This window comes from Drosophila ananassae (assembly GCF_017639315.1).
Source record: "Drosophila ananassae strain 14024-0371.13 chromosome 4 unlocalized genomic scaffold, ASM1763931v2 tig00000061, whole genome shotgun sequence".
NCBI classification, from domain to species: domain Eukaryota; kingdom Metazoa; phylum Arthropoda; class Insecta; order Diptera; family Drosophilidae; genus Drosophila; species Drosophila ananassae.
The window spans coordinates 4,678,960-4,706,607 of record NW_025319038.1 but is presented as its reverse complement, the minus strand read 5'-3'; the positions used below and the strand labels follow the sequence as shown (position 1 = coordinate 4,706,607).

The following is a 27,648-nucleotide window of genomic DNA, read 5'->3' as shown; positions in this document are numbered from 1 at the left end:
ATTCGCCAGCTTAAGACCAAAACCCTTCTCCTGCGGTTCCCACACCTACCGACGCTTTTTCTGGTTCAGCGTCCACCGCCGTCAATTCTCTCGGTGATGTGGTGTTGCTTGCCACTGCCAATATTCTGGTTAGGAACCGCTCCGGAGATCTACTGACCTGCCGAGCGCTGCTCGATTCTGGTTCGCAGGTGCATCTAGTCACTTCAAGGCTGGCGGACCAGCTGCAGCTGCGGAAGATAAGGACTCCGGTGACTGTATCCGGTATAGAAGGCGCAGGGTTCTCTACAGATGGGTTTTCCGTGCAAGTCAGATTGCAATCCCAATGCTCTGACTACTCTGCGCAGCTGCGCACAGTGGTGGCTAGTGTGATAGGTCATATGTTAACCAGTGTGGATGTGAAGCCGCTCTTGGATTTTGGCAGCGAAATGGCTACCGAGATGCCATCGCCCAGCTGCAGTAGCATCGAGGATGAAGGCGACGGCGACGGAGTGTGTCGGGTGCGCTGCTGAGGACGCCATCCGGAGCTACAAGGCGAGCAATCAACAAATGGTACCTGGTGCCCCTTCATGAAGTTGTTGAAAGCTCATCTTCCAAACTTCCAAAGAAGTTTGGCCGGCAATAATTTATTGAGTTTGTGACGTCACTTTCTTCTATACTTACGTTCGCATCGCCCGCTCTCGTGCATTCGATCGGCCACCTGCATCTGCCGTCATGCACTAGCGTTTGTCTCGCTCTCTCCCGGGCTCTCTCGATCGCTCCGCAGCATCAAGCGTTGAGCCGCGCTCCCGCGTTTGTATTCTAATTCCGTTTTCACCCCCTCGCAGTCGCATCTATCCCTATATCACTTTGTATAAAGCCAAAACATTTTAAATAAATTGCATGAAATTGAACTGTGCTTGTTTTTACTAAAACCAAGATTTAGAACATTGAATATAGCTCCCGAAAACGCTCGGTAGCTGAACACTATTTAAAAAAATAAAAGTGAATTAGATACTGTAAATTAATTAGCATAGCTTGCAAATAACTGTTAACCGTTTTTTTGCTTACGCTCTGTTTGCGAGAGCAACCGAAACAAAGCATGCCGTTTCGGTTCCTCTCTGAGCAGCAGGCTTTGTTTTGTTTTGTTTCGGTTTTCTGTTGAACGAATTACGATGAGCAAATCATGAAACTCTCATCTACCGAACATCGCTCAATGAGAGATTTGAGTGACACTCGAACAGAGAGTGACCGATTGACTGAAAAAGTCAGCGAAAAACGTCTTTTCAATAATTTGTTTTCGTTTCGCTGCACAGTGGTACATGGTACATGCAATTTGACGAAAAAACTTATTAAAATTTTAAACGTGAATTTTCCAAATTCAAACTAATATATTGATTATTTTAATTAAAAAATGAATAGTTTCCTTTTAAATTCATTTATTTTGAGTTAAGCTTAACAACTAAACTTTGGACAACGTTGTTGTCCATTTTGTTAAATATAAAAAATTGATGCACTTTTTTATTAAGTTCTCGTCCCATTTTCAATAAATTTGATGAATCACTGTTTACAGGAGAGATTTACAAAGCAAATTGACAACTCAATCGGTTGCTCTCAGGCTTTTTGCTCAAAGTCTCAGTGACAAACACTTATTTTGAGACCGCTCGAATCGGTTAACTGTTATTTGCAAGCTATGTTAATTCGACTTAATTTAGAGCTTAACAAAATAAATGTAGAAAATATAGTTTATAAAAAGGGTTGTTTGACACAATGTCTCAATGAGGTTATCAGCTTTGGTTATCAGCCAATATTAAGATAGTGAATATCAATGCTTTTTTAATCTTTTTACGTTAGTTATTTAGACAAAAGAAAGGAAAACTAACTTAGGGCGGAGCCAAAGTTGATAGCCCTTGCAGTTAAGTAGCAGCCTTTATTATATATCGGATTCTATATAGTTGGCCGATAATTATGAAAAATTCACTATCAAATTAACTTTTTAATAAAAATGCTGGAAACAGCCCCAAGAATCTTTAAAAATAGCAAGGCTGTGCCATTTCCGATAGTGCAGTTACATGGCAGCTATAGGATTTCGTCGGCTGATTCCTATGAAATTCAGCAGATCGGATTACGTTGTCTAAAATGGAATCCGTAGAAAGTTCCATTTAGCTTAAAAAAACACCAAAGTTATGCAAATTCCGTTCATTCAATGACAGCTATTGGATATTTTTATAAACGATTTTTATAAAATTTTAAAGATTCGATACTGTTTATCCTTTGCATATATGTATACTTCGTATTTAATTAGATTAAATACTTCATATACAAATATAACATGTGTGGAAAATCGCAACCATCTAACTAAAAAAACACCAATGTTATGGCATTTCCGATATATTGCAGCTATAGGATATAGTCGACTGATCCCGGCCGTTCCCACTTATATGCTGTCTACAAACAAAAGAAGGATGTGTGCAAAGTTTTAAGTCAATAGCTTTAAAACTGAGAGACTTAAAACTTTGGGTAGAAACTGACAAACGGTCAGACGAACATGCTTATATCGACTCGATATCGATATCGATATCGATAACTGAGGTATTCCTGATCAATAATATATATACTTTATAGGGTCGGAGATGTCTCCTTTACTGCGTTGAACACTTTTGACCAAAATTAAAATACCCTCTGCAAGAGTATAAAAATCATGCCACTGAAATCTGAACTTTCGCACTTTTGAGACTTTGAATTGATATATTCGAAATGTCTTATAAGTAAATGTAAAATATTATTAAATTAGTTATGTTTAAGTTATTTTTTTCGGTATAAATTTTCGGTATAAAAATATTCAAAAAACATACTTATAATGAATTAATAATTTTTTGGTTGAGGTTGACCTTTCTGGATAATTACTTATATGGTATTTAAAGAAGCAAGTATACTTACTTTAAAAAAATTTTGAATTAAATAATAAAAAATTTGTGTTTGTTTTCGAAAGACGATAAAAACCTTAAAAATTTATTCATTAAGACAAATATTTAATATTATATCATAATTCACAATACATGTATCATAAATGTTAGCGATTGTGACCAATTTTTCTTGGGCTGCATTTATAAGTGTGTAATCATCAAATTACTAAAAATGAAAGTTAAATTAATTAGTTTTAAACAAATTTTTTTAAGACGACCACATACAACGAATCTTTTTATCGGGTGCCGTGGTACATTCTCAGCATGACTTTCTAAATTATTCATATTTTCAAAGCGTTCCCGTATACTGAAATATTTTAATAAAATTTAAAGCTATAACGTAAAGTTTATATTTTAAAGGGTAAGGTTAATCTTACGTTTTTGCACTTTCAATTGATTCATTTGATATAAGTTGGGAGTAAACATCTACGCGATCTTCATTTAATTCATTTTCCATTTCGCGAATTTGCCATTTTTCAAATTTTGCTCGCAATTGCTTAGCACGGGCGGCGTTTCTTGCCTGAAAATCGATGAAAAATAGTTTAATTTTTTTTGTCGATTAGTGAATTAAAGTTTTACGTCGAAAAATATCGTCTCAAAATACTAAAATATCAATAGAACTTTATGAATATTTTAAGACGGGTGTGTGTATAAAATATACTTGTATGCCACTTCTAGTCATGATTTCAAGTATTATATAAAAAATGTATACTTCTTAAAATTGGATAAATTTTTGGTGACGATAAAAGTTTGTTGCTGTAACGCTATCAGCTTTTTGATAGCGGCCGAATTAAACAAATTTAATCTCGATTTCAATATTTATTATGGGTCAGTACAACCCAAAAAAAAAAGGCAGCGGCCTTTTCAATTCTGAATATATTCTGAATATACTATCATTGATATAATGCATAACTAAGAGCTTGCGCAGAAGCTTCACCGAAGCTCCCAAAGTGCATGCGCTACAAAAGAATTACAAAGCGTATGGGAATCTGGGAGAATCAAAGAAGATGGAACTGCTGATAATGGGCAATTAATGGACCGCTGCGGCTAGTATTTGAAAAGAATTTAAACTTTTAATAATAAACTATGTGTATGGTTTATTGATATCTGCAACCAAATTTTAGTAAAATCGTCGACTTTTGTATTTTTTAAGGCATTCGTGGCGTTCCTCATGGCGGTGTCGAGAGTAAAGAGGTGGTGATGGTGGACTTTCTGATAATAACTTTTGGACCATAGAAGGAAATGAAGCGGAAGGCAGAGAAAACGACGACGAAAACACAAAGCAAAGGCGTGGTCCAGGACCGCCAAAGAAGGTATAGACCGGGAATCCAGGAAGACCACGTGACTCAATTTTTTTTTTTGTTTTTCTTGCATGTGCCGAACAAGAATATTTTTTACATGCAATTTTATACACCTATATAGCATATTTTCGTCACTAAAAATGATATCAGATATTTTGGGTTTCGCATGCAGGTTCGTCACCGGATAGGATATAGACGGCCGATCCTTATGAAATTTGGCAGATCATATAAGTTGGCTCAAATTAGAATGCACAAAAAGTCTCATCCTTCTAACTTGAAAAACAACAAAGGTTTAGCCTTTTCGATCAATCAGTTATATAGCAGCTATAGGATATAGTCGGCCGATCCTTATGAAATTATGAAAAAATCAGATTGTTTTTCCCAAAATAGAATCTGTACCAAATCCCATCTTTCTAACTTAAAAAACACCAAAGTTATGCCAATTTCAATCGTTCTATGACAGGTATAGGATATAGTCGGCCGTTCCTTATGAAATTTTGTACATAAGATATTTTGGTCAAATATACCATGAGTGGAAAGTCCCAACCCTCTAACTTAAAAAACACCAAAGTTATGGCATTTCCGATCAATCAGTTATATGGCAGCTATAGGATATAGTCGACCGATCCCGGCCGTTCCGACTTATATACTGCCTGCAAAGGAAAGAAGGGTGTGTGCAAAGTTTCAACTCGATAGCTTTAAAACTGAGAGACTAGTTTGCGTCTGTCTCACGGACAGACGGACATGCTCATATTGACTCAGGAGGTGATCCTGATCAAGAATATATATACTTTATAGGGTCGGAGATGTCTCCTTCACTGCGTCTCCTTCACTGCGTCTCCTTCACACTTTTGTCCAAAATTATAATACCCTCTGCAAGAGTATAAATATTGGAAAAAGCCCCAAGCATCTTTAAAAATAGAAAGGTTGTGCCATTTCCGATCGTTCAGTATGGCAGGTATAGGATATAGTCGGCCGATTCTTATGAAACATAGGATTAGATTGCCCAAAACGGAAACCGTAGATAGTCCCATCATTCTTGCTTCAAAAACAACAAAGTTAAGCCAGGGTAATTTGCTTTTTGCCAATAATAATAATTTTTGCCAACAATAATAAAATTTTGCAAATCGGATAAGATTGCCCAAAATGCAATCTGTACTAAGTCCCATCTTTCTAACTTAAAAAACATGCCACAGCATAAACATATGACAGCTATAGGATATAGTCGGCCAATCCCTATGAATTTTGCCCATATGATGTTTTGACCAAATATAACATGTGTGGAAAGTCCCAACCCTCCAACTTAAAAACATCAATGTTATGGTATTTCCGATGGATCAGTTATATGACAGCTAAAGGATATAGTCGGCCGATCCTTCTCAAAATTTTTCAGATCAGATAATTTTCCCCAAAGTTCGATCCACAGAAAGTCCCATCCTTCTAACTTATAAAAAAAAAACAAAGTTATGGCATATCCGATCAATCATATAATAAACATGTATTATATCTAAAATAAATGCGCAAAGATAAAAAATTAAAAAAAAAAAACGTTTTTCCAGTTTTTCTAGTTAAACCGATTGTTGAATGTAACAATTTATTTTGGCTGTGCGATATAAAATAATAAATATTAGAAAAGTATTGGAGTTGGTTTGCCTGGTTTTTTTTTTTAGCTTTTAATCCATGATTTGGCCCAAAAACCGTGGTGGCTGTAATTTAAGTTAAGCAGAGTTTTATTTATACGCATTATATGCTCAGTGGGGGCATATGCATATAAAGCTTTCTACTCGTAAAATTGTACATTTGTAAGTCTTCTCATTAAGGTAGTAGACCAATGTGATGGGTTCCAAAAATCGAATTTTTTTTTCTACATTTTTTTAAAGAACCACATTTCAAAAACATGCTCTTAAATTTTCAGACCAAAATTTAGAATATTGTTAAAGTTATTGGCAAAACAAGAGAGCGCGCCCTAGTGAGTATGAACGCGTGTCGAAACTTTGAACGCGTTTTTCTCGAAACCAGGTTTTTGAAATTTCGGTGAAGCACTGACTTAAAACTATTCAACCGATTTGGCTTAAAATTTAACTGAATATTCTACATACACATATTTAAATACCTAACCTTTAAAACATTTAAATTTCGAATAATAAATTGATTTTTTCAAACATTTTATCAACGGAAAAACTTCGATTTTGAGTACTTTTTTTTCAAAACTCCAACATTTATACAATTTCTCACTTTCTATGTATATTATTGGTTTGTTCATTAGAATAGGGTCTACATAATAATAATTTCTTTGATTTGTTAAATTCTGATGACTACGGAAGGCTGTGTGCTTCCCCGAAACAGCTCACCATTCTTTCGTGACCTTTACTTCAACAGAAAATACTGTTAATAATTTAAAGTATAATTAAGTCAACTAAATTTTTTTGTACCCTAGAAATTATTAAAATAAACATGTAAAAGTTACAAGACGATCGCATTTTATTTTCTTGTTAAAAAAAAATTTCTAAAAAACGTCCAAATTTGGGCCGTCACATTGGTCTACTACCTTAAGACATGAGACACTGAAACACAAAGCAGAATTACATGAAAATTTGCCATCAATCAACAAAGTTCGAGGTTGGCCGAGTGGAGAGCGTCGTTGTTCCTAACACGAAGGGCCTGGGTTCGAGTCCTAGTTGAGTCGATGTTTTACTTTTTAAGCCCTTTTTTATTTGGATTTTATTTTTAAATAAATAAACTAAAATCTGAAAAGATATACTCCATATTTTTTAGGGTATTGACCAAATATATGCAGACTCCAAAAAGCAAAGTTGCCAATCAAATACACACACATGTATAAGTAAATGCAAGCTTCACAGGAGGCTGCACAAAATGGGTAGCTGCACTTACAGGACTATATCTTAAGTTAACGGATTTTGCCAGATATGAGCGATATATCAAAAGTTGCGTCATCTCAAAAGCTATCTTCACGTGCAATATAAAAAGAACCAATCGAGCAAATTTTGAAAAATAATGTTTTTTCTTAAAAAAAAATTTTATTTTCAGTTTATTTTTTTTGTGTACTATATAGACGTTGTGTACGTATAGACGAAAAAGTTTTTTTAATTTTTTGACGTATTTCAAAAAGTTGTAGAACAATAGTTGCTCATATGATAGTAACAAACATTTTTCAATTTTTTTCAGGATTTTTAAGAAAAAAATAGTGCAAACAGACAAACCGACGCAAACTGGCCTCATTTCGAAGAGGAAGAAAAAAACGAATTTGTCGAATGAAATGTCGGATCGGGTCGATTGAGGTACCAATCGACGCGTATTTAGCTCTAGAATGCGATATAAAAAAAAAACAATATATAAAACCAGCCCCACTTTAGTGATTAAAAAGGTTTTTATTTTCACCCTAATTTCTCCCAAACCAAATAACTTATGGAATATGTTTCGAAAAAATTATCTAATTGAAACAATACCTTTCGATTGGTATATAATTCATTTAGATCGGTTTCCTACAGAAAATTTTTAATTCTTCGGATATATATAGAGTTTCATCGCGCACGCGAAGGCATGCAGGTCGTCACCTCGTGGACTTCCGTCCACAGTGACATGGATAATTGGCGTTGACGGTGAAGCACAACCTGTACGTAAACCAGATGGATGTAACAAGCGGTCGGAAGAGGTGTATATGACACAACGAGAAAGTCTGAATTGTGGCACCAACAGTGAGAGGGGGCTGAGGCTGCGAAATTATGGTCATAAATGTCGAACAAGTTCGATGTGGTACATGGCAGTGAGCGAAAGTATTGAGACATTAAGATTGAGCGCGAAGGCGGCCAGTCTCGCCTTGTCAGTCGGATGTCAGTCGGGTATCATCAGTATTTAGAGTGACTAGCAAGGGGTTTTTCAGCCGTAATATGGTGTCAATTCTTGTAGAGGCAGGGCACCAAGTCAAATTTTATAAAATGGAGAGCGTAGCTGTGAACAAGCACGAGTATCAATCCATGATAGGATCATTGATAAATCTGGCGATCATGATAAGACCACACATATAAAATTCGGTTTCAAAGCTGGTGCAACGAAACTCCAATTCCCACACGGCATGGCAGGGCTGCAGCTGCATTACGAGAAAACTAGGTAACCACTAGAAGGCAAACTGGTTGAATATTTCCACCAATCTATCACCTATTGCATGGTGGTACGATTTCAAGGGAATAAAATAAACAAGGTGTGGAGCGCTACTACCATTCCAATAGGCTCCGAGAGACTCGGAACCAGAACGCAAAGTGCATTTCTGTTTCACAAGTGTAGTTAATATAACGCACTAAAGTCATTATGAAAAATAAATTGATGTTAAGTATATAAGTACGATAACCGATGTGTTCAACAAAAATTCGCATGAGATTAAAAAATTAATTGTTAAAGCATTTAGAAAAAAAAATTCCCTATACACACCTAAATAATGTGCCGTTGGTGAACTGCACCTACAATATGAGCACCCACAAGTATGTTTATACCCACAAGGGCAGGTGACGACAGGACCTACCAATCCCATCGGGTCATAAAACCGAGAGACAGATAGGATAGATCTCCTGGTTTCTTTGGTTGTGGGCTAACGGGCTTTAAAGAAAAACACCAGATGGATCCCAGTCTAATGCAAGAGTCTTTGTGAACGGCTGCCATCGTTGAATTTCAAGTATGACTCCTTGACATCTTCGGGCACTCCTTTCAGAACCTCTGGGATGATGGAGCACTGACTCATTGCAGGCTTACACTTCCCAGAACTGGCGGTGAATACAATCGAGGCGATCGTTACAATTGCCTTTGGAATCTGCTAGAATCACCTTGCATGAAGCGACCAAACGAGGTTTCCCTCGAAAGAGGGAACTGAGTAGTGCTGAATAATTGATCGTAAGGATGCAACATAGCATGATAGCGGTGATTACACATTGCGCAGCAAGGGGATGGGCGGGCTAAGTTCACAGACTCTGAACCTCGTATCGTATCCCTCCTCAACTGGCAATGCAAGGAATGTGCTAGGAGACCGCATAGGGTGCAGGCGAAGAACTATAGAGCATGCACGATCGATTATTATATTGCCTTCATCGGGCCAACTGATTTGCTGGCAGATGCGGAGCTAAAGCCAAATCCAAAGTTTCAAGGCTACGGCACTTTTGCTGCAGGAACCGAGCCATAGATTCCCAGCTTGGTAGGCTGTCATCACAGTCATTGGAAGATGATCTGGAGGCATACTTAAATTTTGGCCAACGTCTCAGAGCTAATTTGGGTCCGCATATGAACTTTTAATCGGTCGGATAACTTCCAAATTGTTGCAAATCTCATGGTGCGCTTGGCAACCCTCATCTGGATGTCGATGTGCTCGAGCGTGGCCAGCTGAGAGAACCGCTAATGTAAGTCGCTACCAATTTCGCAATTTTGCTACTGTTGGGACTTGTGCCAGCATCAAATATCATAATTATTTCTATTTAATTCTCTCAGTGTAACTTGCCGCAGCGGTCCAATATTTGCACGTTATCAGCTGTTTCATATTCTTTGATTTTCCCAGATTCGCATGCGCTTTGTTGTTCTTTTGTAGCGCATGCACTTTGGGAGCTTGTTATTCTTGTTATTCGGCATTGTTTTGGATCGGCCGCGGAATTTGTTTTGGGGTTCAATTGACCCATAATAAATTGAAAATACAAATTAAACCTCGCCTTATTAATTCGGTCGCTATCAAAACGCTGATAGCTCAACAGTTACTATTAGCTCCAACTCCTCCTGCAGCATGGTGAATCGATCGAACAGACGCTTCTCCACTGACTCTAGGGTTATAATTGTTGAGTACCATATGGAAACCTGGAATGGTGGAATGGTTTGGCCTGCATTACAGACAGAAGGCTGTCTTATCTCTTATCTCTATCAGAAATTCTGCTACAGCGCTGCCGGCACACGCAACGTGTAAGTGATCTCTCATTTGGCCTCCCTTGAGAGCCCAAGCTTAAGAAACAAATGTTTTGTTTTTCGCTGCGTACGCACTCATTTAAATGTTTACATGTGTGCATATTTCCCACCACTGGTCTAGACGCTTGAGTCATCTGCCAAAATACAACCTTATGATCTAAACTTAGCTTAAGTTTATTTTTCGCGCGGCTCCAATCAATTGAGGGGCGCCTACGCATAACGTACGGCTCGAATCGCCGGAATAAATTCGACTTATTTTTTTGCCAAAATACAGCCTTTTGATCTAAACTTAGCTTAAGTTCATTTTTCGCGCGGTTTCCACTGCATACGTCGAACTGCATACCTCCCGCCCAATCGATTGAGGGGCGCCTGCGCCTAACGTACGGCTCGAATCGCGGGAATAAATTTAACTTAGTTAATTTAAATAGAAAAATTAAAAAGATAACGAGGAAGAATTGGTGTGCTCTTGTAGGTAATTTAAAATTGAGGTAATTTAAAAAGAATGAAAGTGGAAAAACAGTGTGCGTCTAGGGTCACCCGTGAGGAACGAAGTTCCTTTGGCATGTTTTCGTTTAGCAGGCATGACGAGATGGAGGTCAATGAAGGTGAAACCGGAGTGAATGAAGGCGAAAAATGATTTACAACAATAATTTACAACATTTATACAAAAATGATTTTTATTTTTACTTATTCTAGGTGTATGAATCAGTACGTCAAAATATCACAGCACAAAAATATCACAAAACAAGAAAGGAAAGCTAACTTCGGGCGGAGCCGAAGTTGATATACCCTTGCAGTTGAGTCGCAGTCCGCTAGGTGGAGCCACGCATCTTTTATTATTAGATATATAGCGGATCGTATATAGTTGGCCGATCCTTATGAAATTTGGCATATTGAATTATTTTGCCCAAAGAGGAATCTGTACCAAGTCCCATCTTTCTAACTTAAAAAACACCAAAGTTATGCCAATTCCGATCGTTCTATGACATCTATAGGATATAGTCGGCCGATCCTTTTGAAATTTTGTACATAAGATATTTTGGTCAAATATAACATGTGTCCCAACCCTCTAACTTAAAAAACACCAAAGTTATGGCATTTCCGATCAATCAGTTACCTGCAAGGTAACTACCTATATACTACCTGCAAGGAAAAGAAGGATGTGTGCAAAGTTTCAACTCGATAGCTCCAAAACTGAGAGACTAGTTTGCGTAGAAACCGACAGACAGACAGACGGACAGACGGTCAGACGGACATCGACTCAGGAGGTGATCCTGATCAAGAATATATATACTTTATAGGGTCGGAGATGTCTCCTTCTTTGCGTTGCACACTTTTGACCAAAATTATAATACCCTCTGCAAGGGTATAAAAAAAACTACGAAATAGTGCGAAAATAGATAAAATGTAATGGAAAAATAAAATTGAACATTGAATTTAAAATTGAAATTGAAAATTTAAAATGAAAATTGGAGTTGAAAATCGAATTTGAAAGTTGAAAATTGAAATTAAAAATGGAAATTGAAAACTGAAATTGAAAATTTAAACTAAAAATTGAATATTGAAAAAATTGAGATTGACAATGAAAACTGAAGATATGAATTACAATTTCAAAATCATCTGTCTGTCGCATTACGTCAAATAAGAGATCATTTGACGTGTGATACTTTATTTTTTTTTAATTGCATTTGAAAATTGAATTTGAAAATTTAAACTGAAAATTCAAAGTGAAAATTAAATTTGAAAATTGAAATTGAAATTAAAAATTGAATTGGAAAATTGAAACTGACAATTGAATATTGAAAAATTGACATTGACAAAGAAAACTGAAGATATGAATTACAATTTCAAAATCATCTGTCGCATTTCTTCAAATAAGAGATAATAAGAGACAGAGAGATAGAGAGAGAGAGAGAGAGTGAGGGGAAATGGTTATATCCTCTCACTCTACGAAGGAGAAGAAGACAGAGAGCCGTTTAACGTTACGTTACGGTTTTTCTCGGCTAGCCCTCCTCCGCCAAACTCATACCGCGCCATAAGAAACTTCGTTCCAATACTTAAGTTTCTAATCCTTCTATTCGAAACTTTAAGCTGTAAGCGTGTTAGTAAATGCTGGCTATCTACATCACCATTAGGTTGTGTAGGAAAACGTCACCCAGCATTGTGTCTGTGATTTGTTAAGAAGTTTATAAGTAAAGTCTACTATGATACGAAGGAAGGTGAAGATTTGCATCCCAGTTAAGTCCTCTAAGAGAAATTAATAAGAATTTTTTTTTGCCGAATTATTCCACACCAGATACAACCATACTCCAGTATCGGACGGACCAAGGATATGATTAGAATTTTGGCAATATAAGGGTCGTTACATTTTTTTTCCCATCTTTTGATAAAATCGAGAACACCTTTAGCTTTATTAACCATTGAAGAAATATGGTTGGAAAATTTTAGTTTTATGCCTAAAAGGACACCAATATCATTACCCTAAGTTCATTTTTCTAAAGCAATCCCATACAGATAGTATGGGAGCCATAATTTTGCATTTTGATCCATTAAGCATTAAGTCATTAGCTAAACAAGTTTGTGATGGGCATAAGTCTAGAAGCCGACCTAACGAATTTCTAGCATGGTTGATCTGGCCTAGCGACAAGTCAAAGATGCCTAGATGCCATTTTCAGTATAAGACGAAGTGAGTGGTGGTAAATTAAAGTCATCAAGAATTACTAGAAGGTCACTATCGGACATAAGATTGGAAACAGACTTTATAGAAGACAAGTGATGCCAGGCGATTCGCAAGATGGTGGAATATAAGAACATGTAATAAACCACAATAGAGCAGACAATATGACTTTAACGCAGATGAATTCGAAATCACCAAACTCTAGTAACTTTACCTCTTCAGAAGCGAAATTGGAGTCGATAACCCTCCTCTTCGCAGAGGTTGGTTACGTCTTAAAGTGGTTTATGATAGAGGATGTCAATTTTTTGAAGAGTAGGATTGGACAGTTGTGGGGAGCTAGGCTTCAACAGGCTTCGAATTTTTTTCTTTACCGTACTCGGCTGAAGCTCCTGTTCGAATAATGCTTTTCTTAAACTTGCTTATGCCTCAGATAATTTTTTTCTATTAATTTAACATGGTTTTTTTTTTTAATTTTTATGATCCGATTTTTGGACAACGATGTTTACTTGATCAAACTTTGCACACATCCTTCTTTTTTTTGCAGGCAGCTTACAAGTCGGAACGGCCGGGATCGGTCGACTTATCCTATAGCTGCCATAAAACTGATTGATCTTTGGAGGGTTGAGACTTTCCACACATTTTATATTTGGCCAAAATAATTCGTTTATATTTGGCCACGAAATTTGGTGAATTTTAAGTTAGTACGATGGGCAAGTACCAGTACAGATTCCACTTTGGGCAAAGTTATTCGATTTCCGAAGTTTTTGTTATAAGGGTCGGCCGACTATATCCTATAGCTGTCAACTGAACTGATAAGGAAAGCTATCGATAGCCTACAAAAGAATTTTAGCTGCCTGTGTCTTTTATATTGTCAGCAATTTCTCTTTGCGAGTACCAGAGATAGTTCTAGTAGCAACTTATTTTAGCTAATATCATTTGTTGTGGATTAAATGGCTTACAACCATATATTGTTTGTACTGACTTTATAGCCGGCATCAATGTTCATAATTTTTACCACATATTTTTGCTTTGCTCTACTTATAAGACCTTCTATCCATTAGCCAAGAGAAGGACTCGACTTGACGCCTGGTCTGGTGCGGCTTCCATGTTCGCCTCCTGATAGAAACATAAATGTTAAGGTGTGCCCTCGTGTGCACACCTAAGGTGTGCCTGAACAGAATTGGTCCGCGCGTTCCGTGAGATTCATGAAACGTACCGAACTTTCCACTCCCTGTTAAATTGATTCTCAAGAAGCTATGTATATATTGCGCCAGCCGTCGATTGCTTTGGTTACAAAAATAAAATGATAAATATTTTTCAAAAGTGGCTATAAGAAGCTCCTTGACTGATAATAATTATTTAACTTTTACTTCGGCACATGTCAAGAATACCAATTGGTTTAGTCTGTACATTGTACATTGAACAGTGTACATTGAAACATTGTCAATCAAAAATCTCGCTTTTGTTTTTTATTTGGGATACACTTATTCATTAACTTTCGTTATTCTATATTCTCCTGAATAAATACAATGATCTTGTGTTATTATGTTTTTACATATTGCAGTAAAAACACTTGCAATATAGTCAAAATCAATCAAAATAGGTTTAATCAAAAGAAGTGAAGTTGAAGCGAAACTTGTGTGGAATTGATTTCTGTTGCACCAATGATAGACTTCTGCCTAATATATTGTAAGTCATATTGGCAGTCATTAGTTGAGAGGATCACAAATATTCTTAGATCATTAGTCCCACATTATTATTATGACAATTTGTGCTGGTATTCTGCGGCATCTCCAATTGCGTATAATCATCATGATTATTGTAGGAGCCGGCAATGAACGGTGACGTCAAAAAGGACAGCAAATCATAGATGTTGTCAAAGGCGAATAGAGCGGCGGACAATTGAGTAAAAAATAGTGTGTTCCAAACAGAATAAAATACATTCCTACATACATTCCTATTTGGGGGTAAAAACTTAGTAATGGAAGTAACGATTATTTTTAAATTTCGTTTGGTTCCAGAATGGCTGAAAATAGTTCACAACTTTTTCTATGTGACGCCATTGAGATGTCGGTGCTCCGGTGCCTACTTCTACCCTGATAAAATTCAATCTTTGAAAGGCATTTATTTCAGAAGTTAGAAACTCTACAGTATGAGAATTTTTCGATGTTTTTTACGATTGTGACAACAAATCTACAAATATTTATTTGGCCAATCTAGCGTGGAAACCGAGAAAATTTGTCTAAAAGATAAATAATTATTTCGTGGGCATCGGTATAACTTAAAAAGAAACTATGACAGAGATTATTTCATGGACGAGGTTATCGAAATTTGCCAGTTTCGATCAAATAAATATATATTCCGAAACTCAACTGATAAAACTTACCCACCCCAATTATATTAATAGCATTACTGCTCAAAAAGCAAATACGGATGGAGAATTTTTTAGAAATGGTCATGTAAATAAAGAATTCTCTTGCGTGCAAAAATGACAAGGAGTCTGGACATCCAGATCAGCAGGGTTATTAGTTTGAGGGTTCTCAAATTAATCACCGCTGTAATATGAAACACAGGCGTCTGCAAATTGCCTTTAGATCCGTGTAGATGTTACCTGCTGTTTTCAGCAGCTTCCCACAAACCGCCAAAATGATGAGAACGGGGAAGTTAGAGGGCTAATATCCCTTTGTCGGCCACGTTCTTATTTCATCCCAAAAGCATCATGAACAACCTACAGGTGCATGCGAGTCCTCACCTTCAGATTATGAATGGTGATTCCATTGATATGGGGCCCGGCTGCCGAACTTATATACGTACGAAAATATGCGCTGAAGAGCTGGAGTTAACGTACTTGCATGTCAGCTCAAGGTTCTTATGTGTCGAATTCACCAAAAAGATTGAAGAGATATTTTTTGGCCTTCGTAACAACTATAATAAGACTCCCGATCCTATTCAGGCATGCCAAAACACTAGGGTATTGGAGCTCCATTTGCGTAGTTTATGTTTTAAATTTGCAAGAATCGGTTGAGAACCCTATACCTAAACCTACGTTATTATCTTTCGAAGCTGCAGCTAGTTCGCCAGTCTTGAATGTCTTAATGTACCTGTGAACCAGAATCGAGCACCGCTCAGCCAATAAGATTCAGAGTGGTTTCGGGTTAAAATATTGCCCTTGGATGCCAGTTAAAGCGGACCTCGAAGCTACCTGGATTAAAGGACCTACCATATCGTTTGGGGCATATGAAGTGAAGATGAATTTATGCGTGGATATGTTTTGCTGTCGGCTTGTGTAATCAGAGGAACGATATACGTACAGCCCACCTCCTGTCCAACCGAGCGAGGGACACTGCCGCTTAACGTACGGCTCGAATCGCGGGGATAGATCTGAGAAAATTTATAGTACTGAGAGTTTATAGTTCTAATAACTGAGAATAGTTATTAGAACAAAGTGACAAGATGTGGTAGAGACCAAGAAATATAAGGTTGGCTGTTTGGATATTATAAGTTTAAGGCTGAGCTTTAAAAATGGCAAAGAGATCGGCCACTGCCTGATCAGTGTTCACATATGAGTTCTCATAACATAAGCGCAGGAAGAAAATATATATGTTTGCGCTAAGTTTCTACAAAGTTATAAAACTGCTTCGGATCCTGTGTAAACTGAATTCGGCAGCGGCGAATATAATATATATCCTATAAAATTATGCATTATGCACGGTGAAATTGGACCGGGTTACTAGTATCTTGAATAACAAACTGTACAGCCAGATAATTTATATTTATTTAAGGATGTAGTCCATTGTTCCGGCCTACTTTTACAGGTTATTCAAACAAAAATTTTTTGTAATAAAAGATATCGCGATCGTTTCAATTTTCAATTTGAAAATAATTTTTTAAATTTATTCTTGTGTAGTTTAATACACTTTATAACATGCCAAAGAATACATCTAAAATAAGAAAGGGAAGCTAACTTCGGGCGGAGCCGAAGTTTATATACCCTTGCAGTTGAGTTGCAGTCCGCTAGGTGGCGCCACGCATCTTTTATTATTAGAAATTTAACGGATCGTATATAGTCGGCCGATCCTTATGAAATTTGGCATATTGAATTATTTTGTCCAAAGAGGAACCCATTGAAAATCCCATCCTTCTAACTTGAAAAACAACGAAGTTATAGCATTTCCGATCAATCAGTTATATGGCAGCTATAGGGTATAGTCGACCGATCCCGGCCGTTCCGACTTATATACTGCCTGCAAAGGAAAGAAGGGTAAAACTGCTTTAAAACTGAGAGACTAGTTTGCGTAGAAACGGAAAGACGGACAGACGGACATGGTCATATCGACTCAGGAGGTGATCCTGATCAAGAATATATATACTTTATAGGGTCGGAGATGTATAATTTTGTCACTTTTGACCAAAATTATAATACCCTCTGCAAGGGTATAAAAAGGGGTAGATCCCTGGCGCAGGTGATTTCGATTGCTAGAGTCATCCGAAACCAAAAATTAGAATAGATTATTGTTTTGTAAGCTAATGTCTCTGTCCCGTGCCAGATTGAAATATTTTTATTTATAAACAACAAAATAGCAAACTCACAGAAAAAAAATTTAAAAAACAATTTTTTTAAATAATGAAAAATAAAAAACTTATTATTGAATAAAAATGATTGTAGTACGGAACGGAAGTGTTCATTTTTGGAACAACATATCCAAATTTCAGCTAGATCCGTACCATAGAATTTTGTGAATCACCTGCGCCGCACACAAAAATATCATTCCGAGAAAAACGCGTTTAAAGTGACATACTATTCGGACATACTATGCGCTCTCGATTTACGCGCGGTTCCCACTGCATACGTACAGCCCACCTCCCGTCCAACCGACCGAAGGACACTGCCGCGTGACGTACGTCTCGAATCGCGGGAATAGATCCCAGATAGTTAAGCGAAAAGTAGGAGAAAGATATCACGAGGAAGAGTGTTGCACAGATAAGGCGGTTAATATAAGCGATTTAAGATTGTTAGTAGAGCAAAGTGACAAGATGTGGTAGAGACCATTGTAGTCCGAACATAATACCCTGAACGGGTCATGTTGGGCATATGTCGAACTACAATGGCTGAGGAGTAGAGGACGAAAGTTTCTAGTCCTTCCACTAGAAACGTTCAAATTTCAGCGTGTTAGTAAATGCTGACTGTCTATATTTCCATAAATAAGATTATACAGAAACATAACATCCAGCATCGTTCTACGGTTTGTTAATGATGGTAAGTTGATTAGTAAAAGTCTACTACGATAAGAGGGGAGGTAAAGATTTGCATCCCAATTAAGTCCCTTAAGAGCAAAAGTACGGAAGTTTTTTTTTACAAATTCAATGTGATCTTGGTGTACTCCATATTGAGGACTCCAGTCACACGATCCATACTCAACAATCGGACGGACCAGTGATGTATATAACGTTTTAGTTATGAACGGGTCATTAAATTCTTTTGACCATATTTTCATAAAACCAAGCACACCCATAGCTTTATTAACCATGATAGATATATGGTCGGTAAATTTAAGTCTCAAATCTAATAGGACACCTAGATCGTTAACCTGAGTTAATCATTCTAAGGCGTTCCCATAGAGAAAGTACATAGCCTGGTGAGGACTAGATCGGTAAAAAGACATGAGTTTACATTAAGCTTTAGGTTATTTGCTAAACACTAATTTTGAAGTTTATCCAAATCGGATTGAAGTCTAGACTGGGCGCTAGAGAATTTATACTAAAGGTATAGCTTAACGTCATCAGCGTACATAAGTACAAGTGAATTAGTTAAGGCAAGGGGCAAGTCGTTAATAAACAGTGTAAAATGTAGGGGTCCAAGATGGCTTCCTTGGGGCACCCCAGATGTGGGGCGGACTAAACGCGAGGTAACATCTTTAAAGAAAACACGTTGGGTTCTCCCAGATAAGTAGCTCGAAATCCAGATAAGAAGATCAGTTGGGAATCCCAAAAGACTGAGTTTACTTATAAGAAGCGAATGGTTAACAGAGTCAAATGCTTTACTGAAGTCAGTGTAAATGACGTCTGTTTGTAAGCCATTCCGAAAGCCATCCGTGATAAAAGATGTTAGCTCCAATAAGTTGGTAGTGGTGGAGCGGCGCTTCATGAAGCCATGCTGGCACGGAGTTATTATTGAACTACATAGGTGTTGAAAATGTAGAGTGATAAATTTTTCAAAAAAAATTCCAAATTGCTGAAAATTTACAGATACCGCTCTAATTTCCAGCGTCGGATTTTTTCCCTTTTTTTGCAACGGAATAATGAAGGATTCCTTCCACATAAGGGGAAAGATCGAAGTTTCCAGCGATAGATTAAAGAGTTTAACGAGCGGTTTGCACAGAGCCTCGGCGCAGTTCTTCAGAACACAGCCTGGTACTCCATCAGGGCGTGGCGAATTCATGGAATACATACATGAGATCGGCCATTGCCTGATCAGTGTTCGCATAAGAGTTCTCAAACGTAAGCAGTGGGGGAAAAGATACAAGTTAACACCCGGCACTTACGGCCCCCCCCTTGCTCAGCACCATTCGCCCCCTACTACGACTACGCCTTGAACTCGACCCCAGACTCTTAGACCCCAATCCACAGCATAAGTAATTCCCAATATTCAAGTGCTGTGGGTTCAAGTACATCCGGGTATGTCGCAAGAGTGCAACTATGTCACAAGTGTGCAACTATGTACGCTGACTAGAATGTTGCGGGAAAGCTGACACACACCCTGAGTGATACGCTGACTCTTGACTCCGGATAGCTGACACTTCACCCGCAGACACCACACCCGCCGACACCGCACATGCTGACACCACACATAGTGTTGGAGTGGGTGATCGGCCGATATCGAACTGTCGATCGGAGGGACACAACTCCGGAAAGTCAGTCTATTCTTGACCGTTGAACTACGAAGCTGAACTAACTCCAACATTCTACATCGATTACGGGTTTTAAAAAGGAAAAAAATATTCTTCTTTCTTTCCCCAAACAAAATTCTTTCCCCAAAACAAAAACAAAAAAGAAAAAATGAATAGAAAAAGGTATAAAAGTGTAAAAATCTTTCCCAAAATAAAAGAAAAGAAAAAGGAAAAGTGGTTAGGAAAAAGAATAAAAGTGAAGTAATAAAGATTTTTTGTTTTTTTCTTAAAAAAAAAAAAAATAATAAAAAAAATGAAAAAATAGATAGAGAAAAGTGTAAAAGTCCAATAAGGAAAGTAACGTAAAGTTTTCTCAAAGTAAAACAAAACAAGAGAGGAAAATGGTTAGGAGAAGTATAAAAACAAACAGTAGTGAAAACGTAGTTTCCTCAAAATGAAAAAAATATAAAAAAACAAGAGAGGAAAGCTAACTTCGGGCGGAGCCGAAGTTGATTTACCCTTGCAGTTCAGTCGCAGTCTGCGAGGTGGCGCCACGCATCACTGTGGACGGAAGTCCACGAGGTGACGACCTGCATGCCTAGGCGTGCGCGAGGAAACTCTATATATAGCCGAAGAATTAAAAATTTTCTGTAGGCAACCGATCTAAATGAATGATATACCAATCGAAAGGTATTGTTTCAATTAGATAATTTTTGTCGAAACATATTCCAAAAGTTATTTGGTTTGGGAGAAATTAGGGTGAAAGTAACAAAATTTTTAATCACTAAAGTGGAGCTGGTGGACACATTTTAGTCCCCAGATAGAATATTTATATATATATTCGCATTCGAGAGCTAAATACGCGTCGATTGGTACCTCAATCGACCCGATCCGACATTTCATTCAGAAGTTATTCGAAAAATTCGATTTTTTCTTCTTCTTCAAAATGAAGCCAGTTTGCGTCGGTTTGTCTGTTTGCACTATTTTTATCTTAAAAATCCTGAAAAAAATTGGAAAATGTTTGTTACTATCATATGAGCAACTATTGTTCTACAACTTTTTGAAATACCTTAAGCTTACGTCAAAAAATTAAAAAAACTTTGTTAATGAAAAAATTCATAACTTTAACATTTCTTAATTAAGAAAGATATTAAAAAGAGCTTTACACCGTTGAAATGTTTTTTTTTAATATCAATTTCACTTTCTTTGAGACCAAACGTCTATATAGTACACAAAAAAAAATACACTGAAAATAAACTTTTTTTTAAAGAAAAAAAATGATTTTTCAAAATTTGGTCGACTGATCCTTTTTATATTGCACGTGTAGATAGCTTTTGAGATGACGCAACTTTTGATATATCGCTCATATCTGGCAAAACCCGTTAAATCAAGATATAGCCCTTTAAAGCAGCTACCCATTTTGTGCAGCCTCCTGTGAAGCTTGCATTTACTTATACATGTGTGTGTATTTGATTGGCAACTTTGCTTTTTGGAGTCTGCATATATTTGGTCAATACCCTAAAAAATATGGAGTATATCTTTTCAGATTTTAGTTTATTTATTTAAAAATAAAATCCAAATAAAAAAGGGCTTAAAAAGTAAAACATAAACATTATTGACTCAACTAGGACTCGAACCCAGGCCCTCTGTGTTAGGAACCACGACGCTCTCCACTCGGCTAACCTCGAACTTTGTTGCTTGATGGCAACTTTTGATGTAATTCTGCTTTGTTTTTCAGTTTCATGTCTTAATGAGAAGACTCACAAGGTTGGTACTTCAACCGACCCGGTCCGACATTTCTTTCAGAAGTTATTCAAGAAATTCGATTTTTACAGTTTTTTCAAAATGAAGCCAGTGTGTCTGTTTCTCTGTATTTTTTTCTTGGCAATCCTGAATAAAATTGGAGATTTTTGGTAATGTCATATGACTCATATGATATGAGCAATTATTGTTCTACAACTTTTTGAAAAAGCTGTAAAAATCTAATTTCTTGAATAACTTCTAAAAGAAATGTCGGACGGGTTGGTTGAGGTACCAATCTTGAGGTCCCAAAGAAAAACAAGAAAGGAAAGCTAACTTCGGGCGAAGCCGAAGTTGATATACCCTTGCAGTTGTGCCATTTCTGATCGTTCAGTTATATGACGGCTATTGGATATAGTTGGCCGATCCCTATGAAATTTGGCCAATAAGATTATTTTGCCCAAAATGGAATCTGTACCAAGTCCCATCTTTCTAACTTAAAAAACACCAAAGTTATGCCCACTCCGATCGTTCTATGACAGCTATAGGATATAGTCGGCCCATCCTTATGAAAGTTTGTACATAAGATATTTTCAAATATTTCAAAAATAAAATCCAAATAAAAAAGGGCTTAAAAAGTATAACGTAAACATTGACTCAAACTAGGATTAGAACTCAGGCCCTCCCGTGTTAGAAACCACAACGCTCTCCACTTGGCTAATTTCGAACTTTGTTGCTTGATGGCAAATTTTGATGTAATTCTGCTTTATGTTTCAGTGTCTCATGTCTTAATGAGAAGAATGCAAAATTTTATGAGTAGAACGCTTTATATGCATATGCCCCCACTGAGCATATAATGCATATAAATAAATGCAGCCACCACCGTTTTGGGCCAAATCATGGATTAAAAGCTAAAAAAAAACCAGGCAAACCAACTCCGCCAATACTTTTCTAATATTTATTATTTTATATCGCACACCCAAAATAAATTGTTACATTCAACAATTGGTTTAACTAGAAAAACTGGAAAAACGAAATTTCCATTTTTTTTTAATTTTTTATCTTTGCGCATTTATTTTAGATATAATACATGTTTATTATATGATTGATCGGATATGCCATAACTTTGTTTTTTTTTTATAAGTTAGAAATCTTATCCGATTTGCAAAATTTTATTAGGATAATTGGCTTAGCTTTGTTGTTTTTGAAGCTAGAATGATGTGACTGTCTACGGTTTCCGTTTTGGGCAATCTAATCCTATGTTCATAAGAATCGGCCAACTATATCCTATACCTGCCATATAACTGAACAATCGGAAATGGCACAACATTTCTATTTTTAAAGATGTTTGGGGCTGTTTCCAATATTTTTATTAGAAATTTTGTTGATGGTGAAATTCTCATAAGGATCGGACAACTATATAGGATCCGATATATATAATAATAATATAAGCTCCTGCTTAACTGCAAGGGTATATCAACTTCGGCTCCGCTTGAAGTTAGCTTTCCTTTCTTGTTTTTTTTTTTTATAATTAATTATGTAGAGGAACTCTCATAAGGATAGGCCTCTCATCTGTTAATTTGTTAAAATAATTTGGTTTCCCACAACTACGAAAAAATGTTGGATTTTAAATACATTTTTGGGCAAATAGTATTGATGATTATCCTTACAATTAAAGTATTGCTAACTGTGTGAATCGCCTGTCCATAGGTTACTTTTATACATGTATATATATTCTATATATTATGCGTTCTATTTTAAATAATTGAAGATCAATATATACAAAAAAAACAACTGATATCATATAAAAAAACCTCTTGACGAGGTAAAGTACCGGTGACGAACCTGCATGCGAAACCCAAAATATCTGATATCAATTTTAGTGACGAAAATATGCTATTTAGGTGTACAAAATTGCATATAAAAAATATTCATGTTCGGCACGTGCTAGAAAAACAAAAAAAAAATCAGTCACGTGCCGAACAAGAATATTTTTTATATGCAATTTTGAACACCTAAATAGCATATTTTCGTCACTAAAATTGATATCAGATATTTTGGGTTTCGCATGCAGGTTCGTCACCGGTACTTTACCTCGTCAAGAGTTTTTTTTATATGATCTTATATTATTAGATATGAAATTTGGCAAATCAGATTATTTTATCCAAAATAGAATCTGTACCAAGTGCCATCTTTCTAACTTAAAAAACACCAAAGTTATGCCAATTCCGATCGTTGTATGACAGCTTTAGGATATAGTCGGCCGATGAAATTTTGTACATAAAATATTTTGGTCAAATATAACATGTGTGGAAAGTCCCAACCCTCTAACTTAAAAAACACCAAAGTTATGGCATTTCCGATCAATCAGTTATATGGCAGCTATAGGATATAGTCGACCGATCCCAGCCGTTCCGACTTATATACTACCTGCAAAGGAAAGAAGGGTGTGTGCAAAGTTTCAACTCGATAGCTCTAAAACTGAGAGACTAGTTTGCGTAGAAACCGACAGACAGACAGACAGACGGACAGACGGACAGACAGACAGACGGAAAGACGGACATGCTCATATCGACTCAGGAGGTGATCCTGATCAAGAATATATATACTTTATAGGGTCGGAGATGTCTCTTTCACTGCGTTGCACACTTTTGATCAAAATTATAATACCCTCTGCAAGGGTATAAAAATGGTGTGTGGCAACCTACTGGAAACGCTAAGAGGTGTGGAATGCACCCAAAAAAAGCTGCCCAGTGGGTTTTGTGTGTAACCGTACCTGAGTAGGCCTACGGGCTAAAACGGAACAATAGGGACCACCGCGCCCAGTGGCAAAGAAATAAAAAGAACACAAAAAAACCCAAAACTAAAAATATACAACACACAGAACAAAAACTAAAAGTATGCAACACAAAAGAAAAGCTAAAAGTATGCAACAGAAAGAATAAAAAACAAGAAAGGAAAGCTAACTTCGGGCGGAGCCGAAGTTGATATACCCTTGCAGTTCAGTCGCAGTCCGCAAGGTGGCGCCACGCATCTTATATTATTAGATATATAGAAGATCGTATATAGTCGGCCGATCCTTATGAAATTTGGCGAATCAGATTATTTTGTCCAAAATAGAATCTGTACCAAGTCCCATCTTTCTAACTTAAAAAACACCAAAGTTATACCAACTTCGATCGTTGTATGACAGCTATAGGATATAGTCGGCCGATCCTTATGAAATTTTGTACATAAGATATTTTGGTCAAATATAACATGCGCGGAAAGTCCCAACCCTCTATCTTAAAAAACACCAAAGTTAAGGCATTTCCGATCAATCAGTTATATGTGAAAATATGCAAAAAATATAATAAAATTTGCGAAAATATGCAAAGAATTTAACAAAATATGCGAAAATATGCAAAAAATATAACAAAATATGCTAAAATATGCAAAAAATATAATAAAATATGCGAAAATATGCAGCAAAGCAGCACCCGTAATACACGTTCACTTTACACCCTGTTATAATTAAATAATATTGAATTCTGTTATTCCACATATTCAAAAAATTTTCTTTTTTCTCATCATCAGAAGAAATTAAAGAAGACCAACACGAACACTACAATATTGATACACTTATGCTTGTAAAGGATGAGTAAAGCGCTTCTCCCTTTCTCCTCAAGTCAAATAAAGATTGAAAATTCACTTTTATTATAACCATAATAACCAATATAATATTGCAAGAATTTAAAGAATTGAATTACTTATATACCTATTATTTTTATAAGACTTTACACGTCATTCTCTTGTGGCCCCTTAACACAATTTCTATAATATTTTTTCCGAACAAATTATTTTTCCCTCCCTCTTAAAATGGAAGAAATCAAATCTACCCTTCAAAAATTCGACGAGAGCCTTAAGACCCTATTAGACCAGGTTATAGGAGTAAAGGAAGATATAAAGAAAGTCGGGACAAGGGTAGCCACGCTGGAACAAGAACACGAAAAACGTAACCCTGCGGTAACCCAACCCGTTCCTTTGGTCCGTCCGCGCATCGAATACGAATTAAAAGAACCGTCCACTCTGCCAGATTGTGTGAAGGAACTTCAGACTTTTGAGGGGGAGCCCGGGAAATTTGTGTCCTGGGTTAACAGGGCTCAAGCCATTGTTAATGACTACGAGATCATTATAGGCAAGCCCTTGTATAGGACCATCATTCTCTACATTAGGCAGAAAATAAGAGGCGACGCCAATTTGGCGCTTTCTTCTTACAATGTAGAAGATGATAATTGGTCGGAAATTAAGCGGGTTCTCTCGCTTCACTACGCCGACAAGCGAGACGTCCGAACCCTTGAATATCAACTGAGCCAGTTGACCCAAGCAGGTAGAACTCTGGAACAATTCTATAATGAGGTCAATAATCACTTTTCCTTGATTTTAAATAAATTAAAACAATCAGAGCATGCGCCTAACGTGGCCAGCGCCCTAATTGAAATGTATAGGGACAAGGCGCTGGATGTTTTCGTACGGGGGCTCAACGGCGATGCCTCTAAGTTACTTATTATTCGGGGCCCTAAAAATTTGCCTGAGGCATATTCCTTTTGTCTAGAGCTTCAGAATGTATCGGTCAGGGGAAATGCACGTGTGGAACACGCGAATAGGTTCGCCCCATTTCTTCAACCCCGTTACCCGACAAGCGCATCGCGCTATGCGCCTCCAATAGCATCCCCACGGTATTCGTCTTCATTCCAACCACCAATAAGGGCACCGGCGGGTATAAAATTTAACGATAGTTCATCCGGTAACTCGCGAGGTTTTAATAGTTTCCAAGGGCCACGACCAACCATTAAGATGGAGTCAAACCGGTCTGGCCAGTCTTATCAGTCCGGCTTGGGCTTACGCCGTGGAAACGATGATAGGTCCCAAAATACTTCGCCTGGTTCGAATCCCTTCAGGAAGGCACAACGATTGTACCACATGACGGCGGTTCCGTCTAGCGTGGTGACAATGCCTGAAAACGACACGCAAAATTTTGCTTGTCAGACTACTTACGAAGACGAAGCGGTGAACGCCTACGACACGAGCCTTGAGTATGATGTCCCACACCATAAGGCCGACAACGAGAACGCTAGCGATGAGGCAAATTTTATGACGGAAGCCTATCCAGCGTGCCATACATAGAATACAACGCGAGGAATGGCAACAAGTTAAGGTTTCTTATCGACACCGGCGCGAGTAAGAACTTGGTTAGCCAAAAACACTCCGCCGGCTCCACCCCATTACCTACTCCCTTTTACGTTGAATCTGCTGCTGACAATGTTAGAATCACGCATTGCTTAGTAGGTCGTAATACGTGCTAGTACTCAAGTACTTCCAATCCATGCTTTGAGAATTTTAAGCTGTATAAAATTCGAATAACGCAGAGATTGGTAAAAGATCAATTCACCTCTGCGAAACACTGTTGGAGGCCCTCCATTACTTTACGGTGCCTAGAATGATAGTGTCGGACAACGAAAGGGGTCTCCTTTGCCCAACGGTACTAAACTACCTCCGAACATTGGAGATAGAACTATAAAATACCCCTACTTAAAAGAGCGAAACCAGACTATGGTCAATATAGGACATAATAAAAATAGGACTGAACCTAGACAATATGAGTCGGGGGATAAGGTTTTCGTCGCTAATAAGCAAATTAAAACTAAAGAAAAACAACGTTTCAGACCGGAGGAGGTACAAGAGAATCGCGGAGTCACGATTAAAACTAGATCAGGAAAAATTTTGCATAAATCAAACTTGAGGAATTGAAGAGCGCTTTATGAACCTCTCTATTTTTTAAAATACACATAAAATATTTTTCTATTTTTACACACGCTCAAAAATCCATCGGTAACATCACAGTCTGCCCAGAAAAGGATTTAACGGCCCTAGAAGAAAGCTCATGCATTCCACGGCTCCTGAAGGGTGGCCATGCATCCTGCTCATACCTTCGGAACAATGAAGAAGTCGTTCAGATGGTCAAGGATGGGACATTATTCCTCTCCAATTATAATGGATCAATAACAACATCCGAAAGAGACTACCAATTGGAAGGGACGTACACTGTCCAGTTTAACAACGAAGTCATCACAGTCCGGACCAAAAACTTCACCTGTTCTCGATCCTGT

At 37.3% G+C, this 27,648-nt stretch overlaps 1 protein-coding gene across 2 annotated transcripts in view; it reads right to left on the bottom strand.

The window, feature by feature from the left end:
• Positions 1-2,954: 2,954 nt before the first annotated feature.
• LOC6506040 overlaps positions 2,955-27,648 on the bottom strand; it is a 239,957-nt gene continuing 215,263 nt past the window's right edge. For both annotated transcript variants that reach the window (XM_014904239.3, XM_044717770.1), the window contains exons 10-12: positions 3,320-3,462; positions 3,168-3,249; positions 2,955-3,108 (exon numbers count right to left, since the gene is read on the bottom strand). In XM_014904239.3, the coding sequence (XP_014759725.2) occupies positions 3,106-3,108; positions 3,168-3,249; positions 3,320-3,462 (228 nt within the window). In that variant the 3' untranslated portion in view covers positions 2,955-3,105. The remainder of the gene's footprint in view (positions 3,109-3,167; positions 3,250-3,319; positions 3,463-27,648) is intronic.